Source organism: Zerene cesonia, chromosome 8 (genome assembly GCF_012273895.1).
Source record: "Zerene cesonia ecotype Mississippi chromosome 8, Zerene_cesonia_1.1, whole genome shotgun sequence".
NCBI classification, from domain to species: Eukaryota; Metazoa; Arthropoda; class Insecta; order Lepidoptera; family Pieridae; genus Zerene; species Zerene cesonia.
The window spans coordinates 5,727,991-5,746,255 of NC_052109.1; the positions used below are offsets into that span (position 1 = coordinate 5,727,991).

The 18,265-nt window shown below is 31.5% G+C and overlaps 1 protein-coding gene across 1 annotated transcript in view; it reads left to right on the forward strand.

The window, feature by feature from the left end:
- The first annotated feature begins 4,620 nt into the window (after positions 1 to 4,620).
- LOC119828846 overlaps positions 4,621 to 18,265 on the forward strand; it is a 36,522-nt gene continuing 22,877 nt past the window's right edge. Inside the window, exon 1 of the mRNA XM_038351135.1 lies at positions 4,621 to 4,818. Coding sequence (XP_038207063.1) covers positions 4,787 to 4,818 — 32 coding nt within the window. The 5' untranslated portion in view covers positions 4,621 to 4,786. The remainder of the gene's footprint in view (positions 4,819 to 18,265) is intronic.

Here is an 18,265-nt window from a genome sequence, read left to right on the forward strand (position 1 = left end):
AATGAAATTGAAGCTAAAAGTCAAAACAAAAACAAAATTAGGACCAAAAATAACTGAAATAAATAGACATGAACCGCTTACCACGAAACCCAATATCGATATATCTTACACTAAAATAGAGGAAAGTAAAACGGTTCAAGAAACAACACCCATTGATTTGCTATTTCCTAAAGAGAGCGTTGCATCAAAAGCTGTAGATGAAACAACAAGATTACAGCAAAAATCTCAATATTTATCCGTACATTCAGAAACGCCAAAACTTTATAGCATAGGATCGTCTAAATTATTTTTGACGACAATTCCTGCAACTAAATCAACTATATTTGTCACTGTACCGCGAACGACATACGTAACATTACCAACTACTACTTCATTAAAATTAACAAAAGCTTTAACGACCACTGCTTCTCTTTCAACATTAACAACAATCGCAACAACAACAATTACACCAACAACATTAAACCCACCAACAACGACAACACTATCATCAACAACAAAATCAACAACATTAAAAACTACAACATTAACAAAGCCAACGACTACAACAACGACTGAAACTGGTAACCCTTTTTATTAATAAAGAAATCACAAATGACAACGAAACTACAGCTTATAACATTCTAATTAATTATTAATTCCTGACTTTTTTCCCCGATATCCATAGCAAATTAAGAGCACAGATTAAATTAAATACAAAGTGCGAATAAAACCAACATTTACGATGGAAAGTTGTGAGTTGGTTAGAGGTTGACCTTATATATGTATATGGCTATTCTATTCATAGACTGTAATAGGGTTGAGAAATGTCATAGGACATTAGGGTGAGTAAAAGCCATAAGTGGGTACATATTATATTCTTCTTATTTTCATATAAGTTGACCTTAAGTGAGATAACATTTCAAACTTCTATATAATTCTGTAAAAGCTCCTTTTAGTCGGTTAAGACTAAAACGCCAACAACCTTCTTCTGATAATTCCTTATAAACGGAGAGACAAAGAGATTGAAAAAAGAAAGCAAGTATAGCCCAAAATACGGTTACTTGATATTGCAGACGGATACTTCTATTTATATAATATGTTTAGATTTGTCGTGATTTTTAAACGTGATGCCATTCTGATCATAATTTTTTGTCCTTGTTTCTAAAGGTAAACTTACGTCCGGAGGGTTTTTATGTAGATATCTAGACATGTACTGTTAGAATAACTGCGTTATATCCTCCGTTATTTGATATAATAACATTCCCAAACAATCCACAATCAAATGAGTGAATTGTTTGCTAGATATCGCAACTGAGCGGAGTTAGATAGTATCCAGTTCATTAGTGATGCGCGGAACACAAAGCTAACGAGTTTGCTACTTCCACCGAGCCACCGTAACGCTATTGTGATTAGATAAAATACGAATGACTCGTATGTTTTGCTAATTTTCCTGGTTCGTAATGTATGACATACTTTCTATTTTATCTGCTTTTGTGTTGATCGGAAAATATGTTGTGGTTTTCTTTGTTTTTTAAGAAATAGTCACATTTTATTATCTATAGTGCTATACTCATATAAATTTTGAACTTCACTTATAATTTCATTATGTTTATTTGAATGCAAATATATGTAATATATCTTAAAATAAGAAAGTTACGTAACAGGGATAGAAAAGAAAATAGATACGTTAATATAATGTGAGTTATGGCACATTCAACATTTTTAAATATTACCTAAACTAGGTTGCTCATATATATTTTATGCAAAAAATTATTTTGTTATTTTGGACAATTTTAATGGTGCAAGTAATAGATGCTTACAGAGTGTTGTTAAGTATACATAAACGAAAAATCATGAAATTTTATTAAGATCTCTTAATACTTTCAAAAGATCTATTCTTTATCACCCTTGCGTTGGTATTCCTGCCCATTTTCTTGCTTGAAAGGAATTAAAAATGCAAATAGCGCCCTTCGTCATGGCATACAGATGTATCTCGTACCTATTGTAAGAAGTTATTCAAGTGCGAAACGATGATATTTTAAAATCACTTATTGAAAACTCCTTGCATATGAAATCTATTATAAGCATCAAAACGTTTATTATGAATTTTAAGAAGGGTGCGTCTCGTGGAGTTTTTACATAATTGATCAATAGGCAAAGATTTATAATGTTGAATCAGCAATTTTATTTTTTACTTTCATATTGAACAAGAAGAGAAAGAAGATGATGGATAAATGGAGGCTGGAATTAGAAAAAAAAAAATCTGAAAATAAAACCTTAGTTTCAACATGGATCATGTATTTGAAATTTGTATAACAATTTTTGTCTTCTCTGTGCCTATATCGCTCTTATATTATAAATGTGAAAGTTTGTTTGTTTGGATGTTTGACTGTCAATCACGCTGAAACTATGGAACGGATTTTGATGAAATTTGGTATGCAGACAGGGTCTGAGCTGACTTGGGGATAGGGTACTTTTTTCCCGATTAAATGCCTTGGGATAAATAAATGCAGTAAATGTCTTAATTCCGCGCGGGCAAAGCCGCGGGCGGAAGGTGGTAGCCATATATATGCCAGTATAACTAAATAAAATCATTATGCCCGGGGTTCATTATGTTTAAAGAATGTTTTTTAAGTTCAAACGCTTTCGCATTGTTTGTGAACGATATTTTTAAATTATATATATAATTAATTATAGATAAGTAGTCATTATTAAAAGATTTCATCACGATTTGTATACCCGTGACGTCCATTTCAATTTATTTATTAAAAGAAACACGTTGGTGTGTGCTACGGATAAAGAGTAGGTACTTTTATTTTTCCTCTAGCAACGAGGTGGAATTTCACCATGAAATCCGTATACACCGCCAGAAGGCTATCTGTAAAATATCTACCGCCTTTCCCAAACAATAGTTTGATGTCTTAATCTACCATCTTATAATAAATAATTACTACTCTGCCGAGTTTTTAAAATTTCTTGGGCGGATAGTGAAAAGCTGCTTGCTTTATGAAAGTTAAGGAATTGTTTAAGTTCTAGGTAATTAATGAATTAGTCAGTCAATACAAAACCCGATTCCCGATCAATCCCGATTGTTTCATTATAATATAACCGATGGAATTGTCTTATTTGCTTCAATTGTAATGTGGAGTATTGTATATGCATGCATAATACGCTGGTGATGATATATCGCAAAATAAAATATTGCATAATCTATGTTATTGTTTACGTTTCTTTTAATTATTCCAAAAATAAAATAATGAAAATAAAAAGCTAGTGGGTAATTGTTAATCTCTCAGCAAACGCTTTCTATGCTTAAAATAAACAAAGGATGGCTTCTTACAACGTATTTAAAAAATACGTTCTGTTTGTATACTTAGTACTTACCTAGTTGCTTTCGTCGGATAATTTTAAAACATCTTCAATGAGCCTCACTTGACCTGAAAACCGGGGCCATTTACAACATCTTTATTTATCTCTACGACTCTATAATGACCAAAAGTTACAAAATGCTGGCTATTTAAGGTTTTGAAAAATAAAATATGCAATGTAAATTGAAATGTTATTTGTTCAGAATGAATGTGGCAATTACAGGTTTCAAACACTCAGATAAAAGAATCAAAAATGTGCATGAAAATTGTTAAAGCTCAACACAAATAAAAGATTTTATGGATAATTATTACAGGCAGCTTGTGTAATTTGCAATCAGGCCACGGTACATTTCCATCCTGTCGTAAAACTGTATTTAAAATCGTAGTTTACATAAAAATCCCAGTGGATTGTGTAATTATTTTGTCTTCTGAGAGCTCGATTTTGTACCTTTAAGAAAAAGGTTGATCCCAGGCATGCAGCCTTGTGAAAGATTAGCGCTAAAGTTTATAAGATATAAATTAAAAATATTTGATATCGTTGACCAACACATGTTCCTCATAAGCCTACCTTCTTGTAGATTTGCCCTTAATTTTTTTTCACATATAATTCATATTTATTTAAATTTATAGGAGGTACCATCACTGAATTTACACACACTAGACACTAGACACTAAACACATAAAAAAGATGAAAAAATTGCAAAAGAACTGGAAAGGGTAAAGGAAGGGCCGGGCCTTTAGCTCCCTCACTCACCGACCGGAAAACAGTACCAAGCGTGCTTCTATTTCAACTTGGGGATATGGTACCTTCTGGTGCGAGCTGATTTGTATTGAAGCGTGCTCGACTCGAAACATAAAAATCTACCTTACTAACTATCTCTTGGCACTGACATTAGCGCTAAAACTTTTTTATATTTGAAAATATTATAAATTTACGATTTTAAATAGAAAATATTATAAAATTCAATCATGTAAAAAGGAAAACATTTCCCTAATTAAAATTTAACTTAATGTTTAAACATAATCTAAAACAATATAATGATTATTTATTTACTGTTTGATACAAATATATGAACTAAACTTAAAACAAATTTTACCATAGCCATTCACTTCAATATAAAAATTGTTATCGAAATGTCGCACCGCGCTCGCTTGTTGCCTCAAGAGTGGGTACTATAAGTGCTTTCAGCTTTGGGGATGTACGCTGAAAGCTGATGGCTGTGGAAGTGAAAAGGGTGAACGATATATTTTATTCGCCTCTAGGCTTTACCCCTGACTGCCTAACCGATAGCTCTATCTTCGTGCACACTTCAGAATTCAGTTTCAGTGTGCCGTCGTCCATCGCTCCGGACGGTTGTGTGTATGTGATCACTGTATTTGTGAGTGAATCGAAATACGATGTTCTGTGATGTTGAAATATTAAGTGTGTGCGATTTGTGATGAGCTTTTGCTTTATATTCCCTAGAAAAATGTAAGTTTATAATTGAGTTATTTTTACTTATATATGTAACTTTGTTTTTATTTTTTTAATATGTCAAATAAAATAATATGTTTTTTTTTATTAAACATGTATTAAATGTACTGTATTAGGATTGTTATTTTATATCCAAAACAATATAATTGGTAAGAAATACGTAACTTTATAGTCCATTTAAACTTTAGTTAATAAAATAACTAAGTATATTTTTCACTTCCACATAAAAATTGTTATCGAAACGTATAAGTAATTGATTGTTTAATAATTTATCAATAACTTGCTGCAAGCAGAGACAGATTCAATATATCAGAAATCATAAAAATCTTCAAAGTTCAGCCGTTCTTGAGTTATAAATCTTATAAGAGTTATAAGTGATTCAACTAACACGACCTTTTTTGTATACAGGTAAATCGATTTTCTTTACATATTAAACTGCCGGTATAACTTCAAGTCTTAGGTATTCATTAATATTCCACATTTGATAAGCACATAACAGGTCCCTTTTCTATGTTAATGGTTCCACATAATTATGCAATTATATCTTGTAAACTGTTCATGTAAGTATGTATGCTTTTTTTCTATTTAATTCTAAAGGCGACAATATTTTCTTAATAATATATTTTCATTGTGTGTCATTTTAATATGCAGGTTATGTTACCAAATTTTGTTATCCTTATTGATAAATTGCTGATGATATTACCATAAAGATTGAAGGAGAAAAAATTATTGTTACCTACGTAATCTTTTAAACCTGGTCCTGTTTTTGATACCTCGGTTCTTAAGATGCCTGCATAACGATTCTTCGCTTATCATACCAAAGTGGGAATAAGGTTTCTATATAGTTGCAATTTAAAACATTCGATCAGCTAAACAGGTTTAGTAAAGAGGTTTCTCAAGCAAAGAGATAAAAACTCGAACGCGCGAACATTAAGGACGTAGGTATTTTATTTGGCAGTCTGACAAGGTGCAGAGGCACCAGATTTAGGCATGTTATCAGTGCATATAACAATCAAATGCATTGTGAGTCGTAGCACTTATCTGTTTGAATATTTTTAGCGCAGTTTTTGTAAGCTTTAATTTTGAACAAAAATATGTCTCTAATTTATATTGATTATAAGTTTATTTTTATGATAAACTTAATATAAATAATTAAGTCATTAATTAGGCTAGATCGCATCGGGGATGGTACCAAACCCCCATTTAAGATCGGCGTGAAATAGAAGCATGCATCAGGCGAACCACCAGCTCAGTTACCCAATATAACATACAATAAATTATGCCTAAGTAGTAACCTGAATGATGAAGGAAAATATTCATTATGTAATAAACTGTATATTTCCATGAAATGAGCAGATTCCATCAAAGTCGAGAAAATATTTTCGCGACACGAAAAAATTAAATCTAATAGTAGGATTTCTATAAGTAATTTATAATTTCCTTAATTAGTTGAGTTGTTATTTATCAATATTTTGATTTCACTATACGCAATCAAATATTGGTGAAAATAAATTTAATAATTGATAATTATTGGGTTAGAAAAAGAGCATTGAAGAATAAAAAAAATAATAGTTTTTATCGGTAGTTGATCAAACATCATTAATTGTTTTAGAAATTAAAAACTTTCCAACGGATTTTAAACGCGATTTATTCATTATATTATTAACCCGACGTTTCGAACACTTTACAGCGAGCGTGGTCACGGGGAGTCTCCCCGTTTTCGAAAAGTTTTTAATTTCTAAATGTATAATGCTCGCGTAAAACCGATTAATGTTATAAATTTTTAAGAATATAATGATTCATATCAGAAATAATGGTAGGCGAACATAATAATTCTCCAAAATAACTTGGGACAATCAGTATTCGTTCATCAATGACGACCTCCGGAAAAGCATCAATGATCTGTTGCTTATCGCTAGAGATGACGTTTACGAGCATCTGTGGGTTAATAAAACAAAGAATTTTGAAGGGTATATTGTTTGTCTTGGTATTGTTTATTGTCTTATCTATTATTATCTGTTAATCTAACACCATTTTATTATTTTAACTTTGATATCAGATTTCCTAGTACCAGATAACAATAAACTTTGTTCATGTGTTTCATATAAGGCGTTGAAAGTGTTTTAACGTTTGGGTTATAAGTAAACACATATCTAAGCTAATATTATAAACAGGAAACATGTTGGTTTTTGTTCGTATGTTTGTAATGTCCTCACACAAAACTACTGGATCGATTTCGAAATTCATGACCTGAGCTATATAAATATCATGAGTGAGGCCGGTGCGAACAGCCAGTCTTATAAACAGTTCTTAACTATATTGTTAGACTTAGCTTTTAAGCAATAAGACAACCTATAAGAGACAAGTTATTCATCTCTTGAACTAGAAAAAATAAAAAACCCGATAACTTCGTTAAAGCGTCAACCTTATAAAATTACATTAAATATTTCTACAAACAGGCGACCTGAATCTCATTTTAAAACATTTTATAAAAGTTTTTGTTTAAAGTTTAATATATATTTTATGGCGGTAATTCCAAATCATGGAAATTCGTAGCTTAATTCTTTTCTTATTTCTTCTTCTGTTCTAACTAATACTTAAAACCATTCATTGTTAGTTATGTAAAAAGAAGATTATTAAAAATAATTACTCATCATGAATACTATTGGTTAAACTAGATGATACATAGAAAATAGTAACTCTAACACTTGAATTTCTACCTTTACACAATCATTTGACGACAAAGCTATAAGCGTTAGGATAATTTTCCACTTTCATATTAATTTGAAGTAGTTTCTCTGGAGCGGTGTAATAAAACGACTTGGAGTTGAAATACCAGAAGCAAGTATTAATGATAGCTAGCTAGAGCTGCTAGAGTAAGCGTCTCAAACTTACTTAGTCATGGTTTACATTAATCTCCTGTCTGGTTGTTCCTTCTGTGTATCGTGTGTATCCTTCACTTATTACATTGTGTACAAGAGTTATCTTGACGTTTCTTAAGTTTTCATTACAAATTAAATACGTAAGCGTTTTCCAAAAAACGTAAGAGTATCCTAATTCGACTGTATTTTTATTAGGATTTGTTGCTCGATAAATCCGGGGTTTTTCAACCGACTGACGTGATTTTTTATTCAACAGAAAATCGTTCTCGTTAAAATTTAGAGTGTACTAAGATTCGGTAAATTGTTTTGTAGTAATAATTATTTATAGTGTAAATTGTGAATAGTCCACTTGTGTAACAATGCATTAGTTTCTCATTAACACTTTAAATAAATTAGCATAAACATAATATCATGTAATCCAAAATTGGCACTTTGATAATATACTCGTATAGCACCAGTATAATATTTAAAATATAATATAATTAATCTATATTTAATACTAACTTTGCACCTACTAATTAAAACTACCGTTCCTCGTACCTGCATATTTTTATTAGTGCGTAATTACTTGAGTTTGGTTTCGTTAGAAAATGTTGCCAATATCAGCTCAGGGTCTGTCTTTATGTCTACTTTATCTATCATTATAACCGTTGTATTGGGTTTGGTGTGAAAGCATAGCGAACAGATACACAGAAATACTTTGGTATTCATAATATCAGCAGAGAATGCACATAGAATTAAAAAGTTGGGCTTGATGATAACATCAATGACAACTCTTAAATAATTAAGAGTTGTGATATACAAATTATTATTATATGTAATCTAACATTATATATTACAATTATCATTAGGAATTAAGGCACGGTGAGTTCCGTTTATATTGAATAGAGTGCCTACGAAACCAAAATATTAGTCATAAGTAATAACCGTTGTTATTTACCTTCTTATACAGTTTTTTTATTTATTTTATGAAGGTAGGTAATAATTGCATCTCCCACTATTTTATTTACAATTTGAATGAAAATAAAAGAACTAATTTCGCAAAAGGCTGGGCAACGAAGACGGTATTTGTGACAAAACTCTTTGAAGATCTCGGAAACAGAATCATCCGAATCCTTCCAAGAACATTTAATTAAATGAGAAGCAACCTTGTTTACCTTTAAGCGGCTTTTTGCGTTGTTAAGTTTTACGGATTCAAAACAAATCTTTTGTATTTAATCATAAGCTAAGCCTACATTTTCTCGTTTTCCACATTATATATTCATTTTCTCAATGTATCATTCAGTCGTACTTAAGAACTGTGAGCCTTTGTTTCGATACTTTCTCTACGTATTACACAGAGATCTTCGTAATGTGGTATAGGTAAAAGAGAACAAGCAAGGATTACAATTGTTTTGTATAATTTCAAGCTGAAAGAATGAAGAACCAAAAAAATTTAAGGACCTACTTTAAAGATGCTTTCTTTTCTGTCGGTATATATGCATATTTTTAGGAATAATTTGCCACTCTTACGAATAATATAGTACTAATTTGAAACTGTGCCTGTTGATTGAATTTAGTGATCACGTTTTTTTACATTAATTATAATCGCAAGATAACCTAAATGCTTACATTTCATTTTAAGTTCCCATCATTATTTTAATGTATTTCAATTAAAATTACGTAATATACCTTCATAAAATACGTGGCACGACCGCCTGTAAAGAAAGAGCAAGCAAGTTTGTACACAGATATTTTCATGTCGATAATCATGCTTTCTCCCGAAAGACCTGAAAGCATACTCGGTACTTGACCTTGATGTTTAGGAACTCTAAACAAAGAGAGTTCTCATTATTACTAAGCGCATTGTACCAACAATAATTAATGAATCTTACTTAGCCTAAGTTAAAAATACACAACAACGAATGGTAAAGAATTGTATACTACACAAAATGTAAGGTCTTAATAAACATCGTCATTAAAAAAGCGAACCTTTTTAACAGGGAAACGCTTTTACAGCTAACATCAAAACGATTTTGCTTTAACGCTAACATTCAAAGATTCTTTAGACGACTAGAAAACTGAGCTAAAGTAAACCGAGTGGTTCACTATATTTTCTATTTCTAGTGTAGTTAACGTGTTGTTTGTTTGCATTGTTTGCTCACCGTTATTTAAATAAACAATTTAGTTTGCTTTTTTCTATTCTTCCCTTTGCTTGATGCTTTCTTTACGTAATTGAAGGATTGGAGAATTTATAAATACAATTTATTTAAAGTAATTTCTAAGCAACATTTAGCATTGCTTGTTAACAAATAGATAATATTTTGTGCGAAAGACAAAACGTTTTAAGCGACGTTCCCAAAAACGATAATGATTTTCTAAGGTTCTCAATTCGAGTGATGAGATGAGTTAGAGTGAGTTTCCGGTTGCATGTCCTTCTACGTTTTAATCGGTTTATTGCCATGATTCTTCTTATGTTTGATAGGAAATTGTTGTTGTTTACTCTATTTTAGAATCAGTAGTAGTACATTCTACGACATTGGTGACCTTTCACTGTAAATAAAAAAATATTATTTATAGTAACTCTACACTTAGATAAGAACAATTACATACTTTGAATGAAGATTTATTTAGTTAGATCCTTTGGGGGCAATTTAAAGGCTTGAAGCCAAATCTTAAATCAAGGTTACATAAAGCGTGCCAGGCGAATTTGGCAAGCATAAGGCTCGGGACGTGTGCATATTTATATATGAACCATTTTGAGTGCTTTTCGCTATCTTATACTACCATTTCTCACAAAAAACGTTTAACTGTACGAGTGAAATTGTGTGTTCTTAATAACATAAATATTAAAGGTCGGACGGAGAGTTAACAAGCGAAATAAACATTTTTAATATTGAACTTATACTAAAATTAAATGTTTGTGAATGAGTGAGAAATTCACGTTATCTATAATGATTATGTAAATATGATAATGGAAGTCTGTACTTATTATAAACATTATAGTAGCCTGCCGCTCTTGTATGGCACTGCATAAATTTAGGTGAAATTTTCTGCTGTGATACACTGATATGGTTAAAGATTAAGTATTTTATCTGGAAAGTAAAACTCGACCAGAGGACTAATACTTAAAAATTAAATACTTTTATGTCAGTATAGAAGAAAATAATGAAAATCGCACGTTAAAGTGAAGTGCGCGCAAACGAAGCCTGAAGCACGAAGTTAGTATTTAATAAAACTAAAGTACTTTAAAAATAAATTTTACACACACATAAATATCATCTTCTGACGTAAATACAATGCACCTACATAAAAGCCTTGTCGAGTTTTACTTGTGTGTTTTTTTCACACCCACCAAGATTTAATACTCTAAAGAAGTTAAATTGGCTATTTCATTCTTCAAGTTCCCTGTTTGGGCTTGAAAACTGAACAAACAAACAGAACCTTCTTATATATATTACCTAATAATATGCAGAAGTATCTCGTCTTCCTTTGAGACTGAGAGTGACATAGGCTACTTTTTACCGCCGCGAAATGTCTCTTTTTATGGAAATTTCAATGGTAGATTTAGAAATTGCTGGTTAATAGCTTCGTGTTTTATACATAACATAAGATTGATTGTGTGGGAGGAGCACAATACGACATAATATCAGAACAACACTCCATACACCAATTAAAACAATTTCCGTGTGAAACAATGGAATAAAGAAATAATTGGATATCAACCGTTCGTTTTGTTATTGTACGTAAATAATAATGAATTTTTCTGTTCTTTATTGGGGTCGTGATGCTTGATGATGAAATTGGACACTCCAATTTTCGATTATTTTGCACATATGTATTTGTTATGTTCCAAGATAGCTATTGCTCATTGGTCGAAAAATTTGTTCACAACGTTTCGGTTGTCGTCCTAATAAGAGATCTACAAAGCGAAAGTCATGTTATGGTTGTAATTAAAACAAAGAGCTTGGCTTTGCTGCATGACTATGACATAAAGAAAAGCATAGATGTGTCCTGGTTCACGGCCTCGGGGACCACGGCGCGTTGTGAGCTATTATATAGCTTATTTTCGATTTTGCGTCATTAAGCGTGTCATGTACATTAACACATATTTTCACCTGTGTATTTTTTAAATAGATGCAATACTTATAAACATACAATATAATTACATTTTAATTTTACAAGTTTGCCAATACTTTTAATTAAAGGCCTGCATCATTAAATAAACTTGTATTACTATTTTCTATGCTCACTAATTCGGAGTAGGTACGTTACAGTTAGCAGTTAGGATACAAAATTCTATACAAATGTATATCCTACTTTATTATTAACGCGAAAATGTTGTGCCATTATTTTTTATCAACACTTGAATTATTATAACATAACACATTTCATTAAACATACTGTATTGTGAATTTCATTGTGTTATTATTTCTCCTATTAGTTTTGGAAAACACTGCCTGGCTTTGTTTTAATGTGTTTTCTCCTTTGCCGAAAGGTTGCCAGGCAGAGATAGCATTTACCCATAAACCCAACTTTTGTGTTTCAAATGAATTTGAAGTTACTTTTTAATTATGTCTGTTTTCCTTATTGTTATGATGTGTACAATATAAATGAATAAATAAATAATTCAGTAAATGTAACGCAGGCAATACCACAAACAGTGGGCTATTGCAATGAGCGATAAACGCGTCAGTTTATATATAAATCAAGCACAATGGACGAAAAACTGGCGGAAGTTGATGACGCTGCTATTCCATGCGAAATTTACTATAGTAATACATTAAAACGCGGAAAAATTGTTTGAAACTACGAGGTATAATCCTTTGCGGTAACTCCGTATAAATTTCACTTTCGAAGTTGCCGATACTATATAATGATTAGTTATTAGACACAAAGCAGCGGTGTTATATTACTACTTTTACCTCTGAGATAAATTGCCCCATTAAAGTTGTTAATTGTATCTGGATCAAGCGTGGCTACGGATTAATACAGTTCGCTTGTAATTTATACAAACTTCCTATACAATATTACTTTGTTTAAATATTAAAAAGCACATCTATTTCTGAGTTCAACCATTTACTATATAATTCGTAATTAGTAAAAAATTAATGTCTAAACTGTATAGCAACAGGCTAAAAATAAACAAGAGGATATTTTTGCGTGAGAAAATGGAACAAAAAACAAATCGATTGTGAAACGAACAATGTGACCGGCTCGAATTTGATCAAAAAAGAGGAAAGTGCTTTTTGTATTTCATCTCTGTTGACTGTTAAAAGGCGTTCCTTATTTGGGAAAGGATAGTCATTCAAACCGTTTTTGTATACTCTTATGAATGCATTGATTTGTCTCGGTACACACTAAAAAATGTATGCCGAATTTATTTCCTAACCTATGAGGAGAATTCATTTATAAAATCACTCATCATCACTTCAGTCGACCATCCGTTCTCCTACACACATGGCCAGCCCATCGCCACTTCAACGCTCTTTTATAATATATGCTATTTTAATATTAAAATAATATAAATTATAGATAACTTATCGAAGTCGTATATTTTAACAGAGGCTAATGTTCGTCTAAGAATATTTGAAACGAATTTTGTTATTGTAATGCCAAATCATTTTAATCTCTAAAATATTAAATTAATACAATTAAAACCAAAATGTGAACCACTTTCCAATTAAAAATACAACGAGTAGAAGAACGTGACAGTGAAACGGAAATGGGAGCCGCCTGCTGGAAATTTTTATTTAAATTAACGTTGGCTACGTTTGATTGCGAATAACTCATCAGTTTTTAACATGATGAGCGTGATACCTCATTAAAAATTGTATTTAGAGTAGCAAAAAATATCTCAAACACTACTCGCTCATGCAAAACAATACAAATTAAATACACGATTGTGGTTATTACACAAAGCTCTCAATTCTACGGGGTTAATACAGTTTTGATTCTTGATATAGCTGGGTTTAATTAAGTCTCTAACCCGGCGGAATGTGTGATATGTGCAGACCGCGTGCATGCTCTAGATAGCGAGGTATTAGTGTCATAATATTCAGTGAATTCCTACAAGGAGCGACTTCATTAATTATTCAATACACTAGCTGATATCAGCGACGACGTATTCACGTTTTGGTTGTCGGCTCTTTTATAATTTTTGAATAAGGTACCTACGATAATAAAGAAAATAAGTATAGATTTTATATTATTATTATATTGGAGGTAGGGAATATGCTACCAGTGACAATTAAAATTTCCTAGAAAAAGCGAGTGCTTGTATAAAGTTACATAAATGTATCAGAACATTTTGAACATCATTTCACAATTCTTGAACTTGATTGCATGAGTTAGTTACGTCTATATATATTTTTTTTTATTTAATAATATAAACATCAGGGACCTTAAATATCAGGCTTATGCACGATGTCGTCAATCTTAAAGATTAGGATCGCTTAATAAACGCTAGGGAGGTAAAAAGCCAAGAGCCAAGAGTTATTTTTATAGGCATTGGAAATAGCTCGCACATTCATCTTAGCGTGTCAACACGCCGCAAGAATATATTACTTGACCCATTTTACGTTTGGCCAACACTAGGGCCCTTGAGTTACAGTTAAACAGTAGTGGGTTCAATGCCAATAAACCTGTTTACGTGCCATTGTTTATTTCAAAGTATTAGACTTGCGAATGATCCATAGAATGAGCGCGAGATCAGCTAACTGTGCAATTCTGAGATATGAATTTATTAAATATCGTTTTCTTTCATATCATATAATAATACATAATTTGTTTGTTTGTTAGAACCAGTAATATTAGGATTTACTGGTTTGTTATTACAGAAATTAAATTAAATTATGTTCGTGTTGAAAAATCCATTAATTGAGAGCTTTCCTCACCTTCATCTGTAATCGTAATTGTAATCGAGTACAATCTGGAGGTCTTCAAGAGAAGAGTGAACCTTCTAGGGAAGCGCGCTCCATCTTGACCACATCTCAGCTTACCATCAGGCGAGATCGTGGTCAAGCGCTTCCCTACGATGAATAAAAAAGAAACATGCTACATGCTATACATAATATTATATATATTAATAATTTTCTTGTATATTAGCGTATAGTAAAACAGATTTATAGAAGTTGGCTCATAGATTATATTAGGAAAATTACAAGTTAAAAATAAATAAAGAAAAATACTATTTACGTTAAAGAGGGATTGTGCAATATTAAGTTTTCAAAATCATTTAAGTTATTTTTAATGTTCGCCCCAGTACTGAAGCTATTATTGTTATAATCAATAAAAGATTAAATTTTATTTACGAAGATTAAATAAATGTTTTACCTAACATTTTTAAACTTAAATCTCTTTCAAGACATGATCCTATATGCCAGTATAAAACGCTTTAACGATTCATTACAGAGACCTATTAATATTCTTGTGACGTAATTAATTATGCAGTAATTCATACAGCAATCAATCAGAATTCAGCAGTCGAGAACTTAGAACGAAATTTTAATTAAAATATTATCTGTTCATTTTGCACTCAGCTGTTGAAGGGTTTGGAATGCTGTCGTCAATGAGGCTTGTCGATTTTCAATTAACGGATTATGAAATTGCACAAATACATCTGAAATATAAATTAATTCAAATCGAATATTAGGTCAATGAGTTCATTTTGATTATGTGAAAAGTGTGACAAATAGCGTTTTTTAGGGGGGGACTTATTCTTGTCTAGTCTAGTCTTACTTTCTCTACAGCATTTACTTGTAGGGCATTACAACAAGAATAAATTATAATTTTGTTTGCTCATTAAACCAGTTATAAATACAATTGTTTTGATTAAAAGAAAAGTGGGCGTTCATAGAACAATATTTTTCAAGAAATCATATTTTTAATGAGTGTTGTACTAACGACTAGGCTAAGTTTTATAGCATTGAATAAACATAAATAATTGTGCTTGTACTTTGGTTGAATATAGAAAATTCTGGATCTGTGTCTGAAATTCTGAATGCATTTCCTATTTAACTTTCAATGCGACTCAGACTTGTTTGTAAGTTGACACTGAGCTTGGTTCAACCAAACTGTGTAGTTTCTTGTTTGTTACTAAGAAGTTTTAAACCAATTTTGGTGGGTTACGGTATCACTCACACAATACTTTACAAGCGTAGTGTAAAACGTAAGCAGTATGTATTGTTGATAAATTATATATGTATTCAAAATCTCGTGTTCCTTGATAAAAGAAATGGCGGGATATTATACAACGTTAGCGTCTATTATATTAGCGATAAACAAGCTGCCCCGGCAAAGCTCTCTTCTGCCAGCTACTTGCCACTTAGAGTATAAAAATTGTTTACAACTTATTTTCAGACCTACCGAATATACATATAAAATTTAATGAAAATCGGCTAGTAATAGAAGTGAGGCTGCTCTCTACTGTTATATGCTGTTCATTGGTATATTATATAAATATTTAAACAAAATCTGTAATTGTGTGCGTGTATATACCATCGCGGTCTTATTTGACTTGATAAAATCTTATAAATCGATGAATGCCGGCTGCACGCACAAAAAAGCAAGACTCATTGTCACTTTCCGCCTGAACCGAGCATGCCAGAGTGCGAAACGTGGATATAGATGGCATGATCGGCTGAAGCGTTCGGCTTGTGACGTAATTATAATAATTTAGTGGTAATGCGATTTTTCAATTGTTTATTATGACGTTCTCATGAAAAATTATCGCCCGTAAACTGTCTTTATAGATAACGAATTTTGTATGACCTATCGTGCTCGCTAGTCGCTTTTTAATGATGAATTTTTTAAATATGTCCAATAGCTTTTGAGTTAAATCCTTACAAAGAGAAAAAAAAACATTCCTTCTCATGATTAATAGTTTAGATTGTACTCATGATTGATATATAACTATTCAAAGGGGAGTTTAAGTTGAAGTGAATTAATGGTTTCCAGAATGGTTAAGTTATAATTTAATTAAATACATAACAATTCAATAAAATTATACGGGTTGAACATTTTAATATCATTCAGAATCTAAAACCTATATTATTTGCCTGGCGAAGTCCTTACTCTCAATTGTAATTGAACAATAAATAGCGGTTGTCTCGAACCCTTTGTGACGAAGGTCTTTGTGAGGAGTTGTGGTTCAAATACGACCACAGTTTAATTCACTTATTGCCTTTATGCCTGTAACTAATTAATTGTGAGAGTCTAAGCATTTTGGAAAGTTTTTTAAATATTTTATTTGTCCCGTGTGGTATTGTAAGAATATATTATGTTTCATTGGTACGTTCTTCTTTTTTATAGTGGAGAATGCATTTACGCATACCGAAAGCCTCGGAAAAGGGCCGCCCGTAAGTTATGTTGGAATAAAATACAAAAACCTAACAGTGAAACAGTTGCAACAGTAAATCACTGGCTACCACAGTGAAGTCACTGGGTTCCGTCGAACAGCTTTCAGTGATAGAGGCGCGGGGCGGGTATTATGTAGAATTCATCCGCAACTCCATCATAGCCAGCATATACGTAAGTGGATTGCCAGCTTTAAACTCCTGAGGGTGGCCTGAGTGGATCTCGTCTAAAAATAAAACTTGTAAGAAATCCAGAATTAGGATATTTTATAAAATGAGTATAAACTGACTTAAAAAATAAATGATCATATTTTGTTAATTTATTGTTTTGTTGTGAAATTGTCATTTATTATGATTTTTATTGAATATGTAAATTAAGTTTCCTGGTAAATCTATAATATCTAATATAATAAAAAAGGGTGTGTTTGTTTGGTTGAACGCCCTTACTTCATGAGATGAGACTGGTCCGAAATGAAAACTGCTTTATTGTGATCGATTGCCCATTTATCGAAGCTTAACACTACTATCGATAGAAGCGAAGCGGAAATTAAAATGTAATCCTCTTATATTGTAACAGATTATTAATACGTAACCATTTAATATATTATATATACACGTATATTATAAATCAAGCTCAATACATACATATAACATATACATATTAGACAGTTAATAAAATGTTCGAAAATGTAATTCAACTAAAAGGATCGGCTAAGTGATGTTGGAGTACACCCTAAAATTCCGTTATTAATGGACTTATGATAACAACGGTTTCAATTAATATGAGATTGTGCCGCGTTATGAATTCTAATTGTCGTCTAATGGCTTTTAGATAGATGTCAAATCTTTGAAGGTTTTAATTTTAATACCCTTATCGTTTTAGTTAACTCAATTAAAATTTGAAGCATGATTTGGATCTGTCTTTCTTTGAGTTAACCGTTTAAGAAAGAGGTGCTTTTCAGAATTTATTACTGGAATGGTTTTATTCTATATTTAATAGTCGAATATTTTAAATTACTAGCTGTGCCCCGCGGTTTCACACTCGTAAATCTGTATCCCGTTGGAATATCGAGATAAAAAGTTACCTATGAGTTATTCCAGTTGTCCAGCTATCTACGTACCAACTTTCATTCCAATCGGTTCAGTACTTTTTGTGCGAAAGAGTAACAAACTTACACACATCGTTACAAAATTTTCGCATTCATAATATTAGTAGGATTGTTTGTT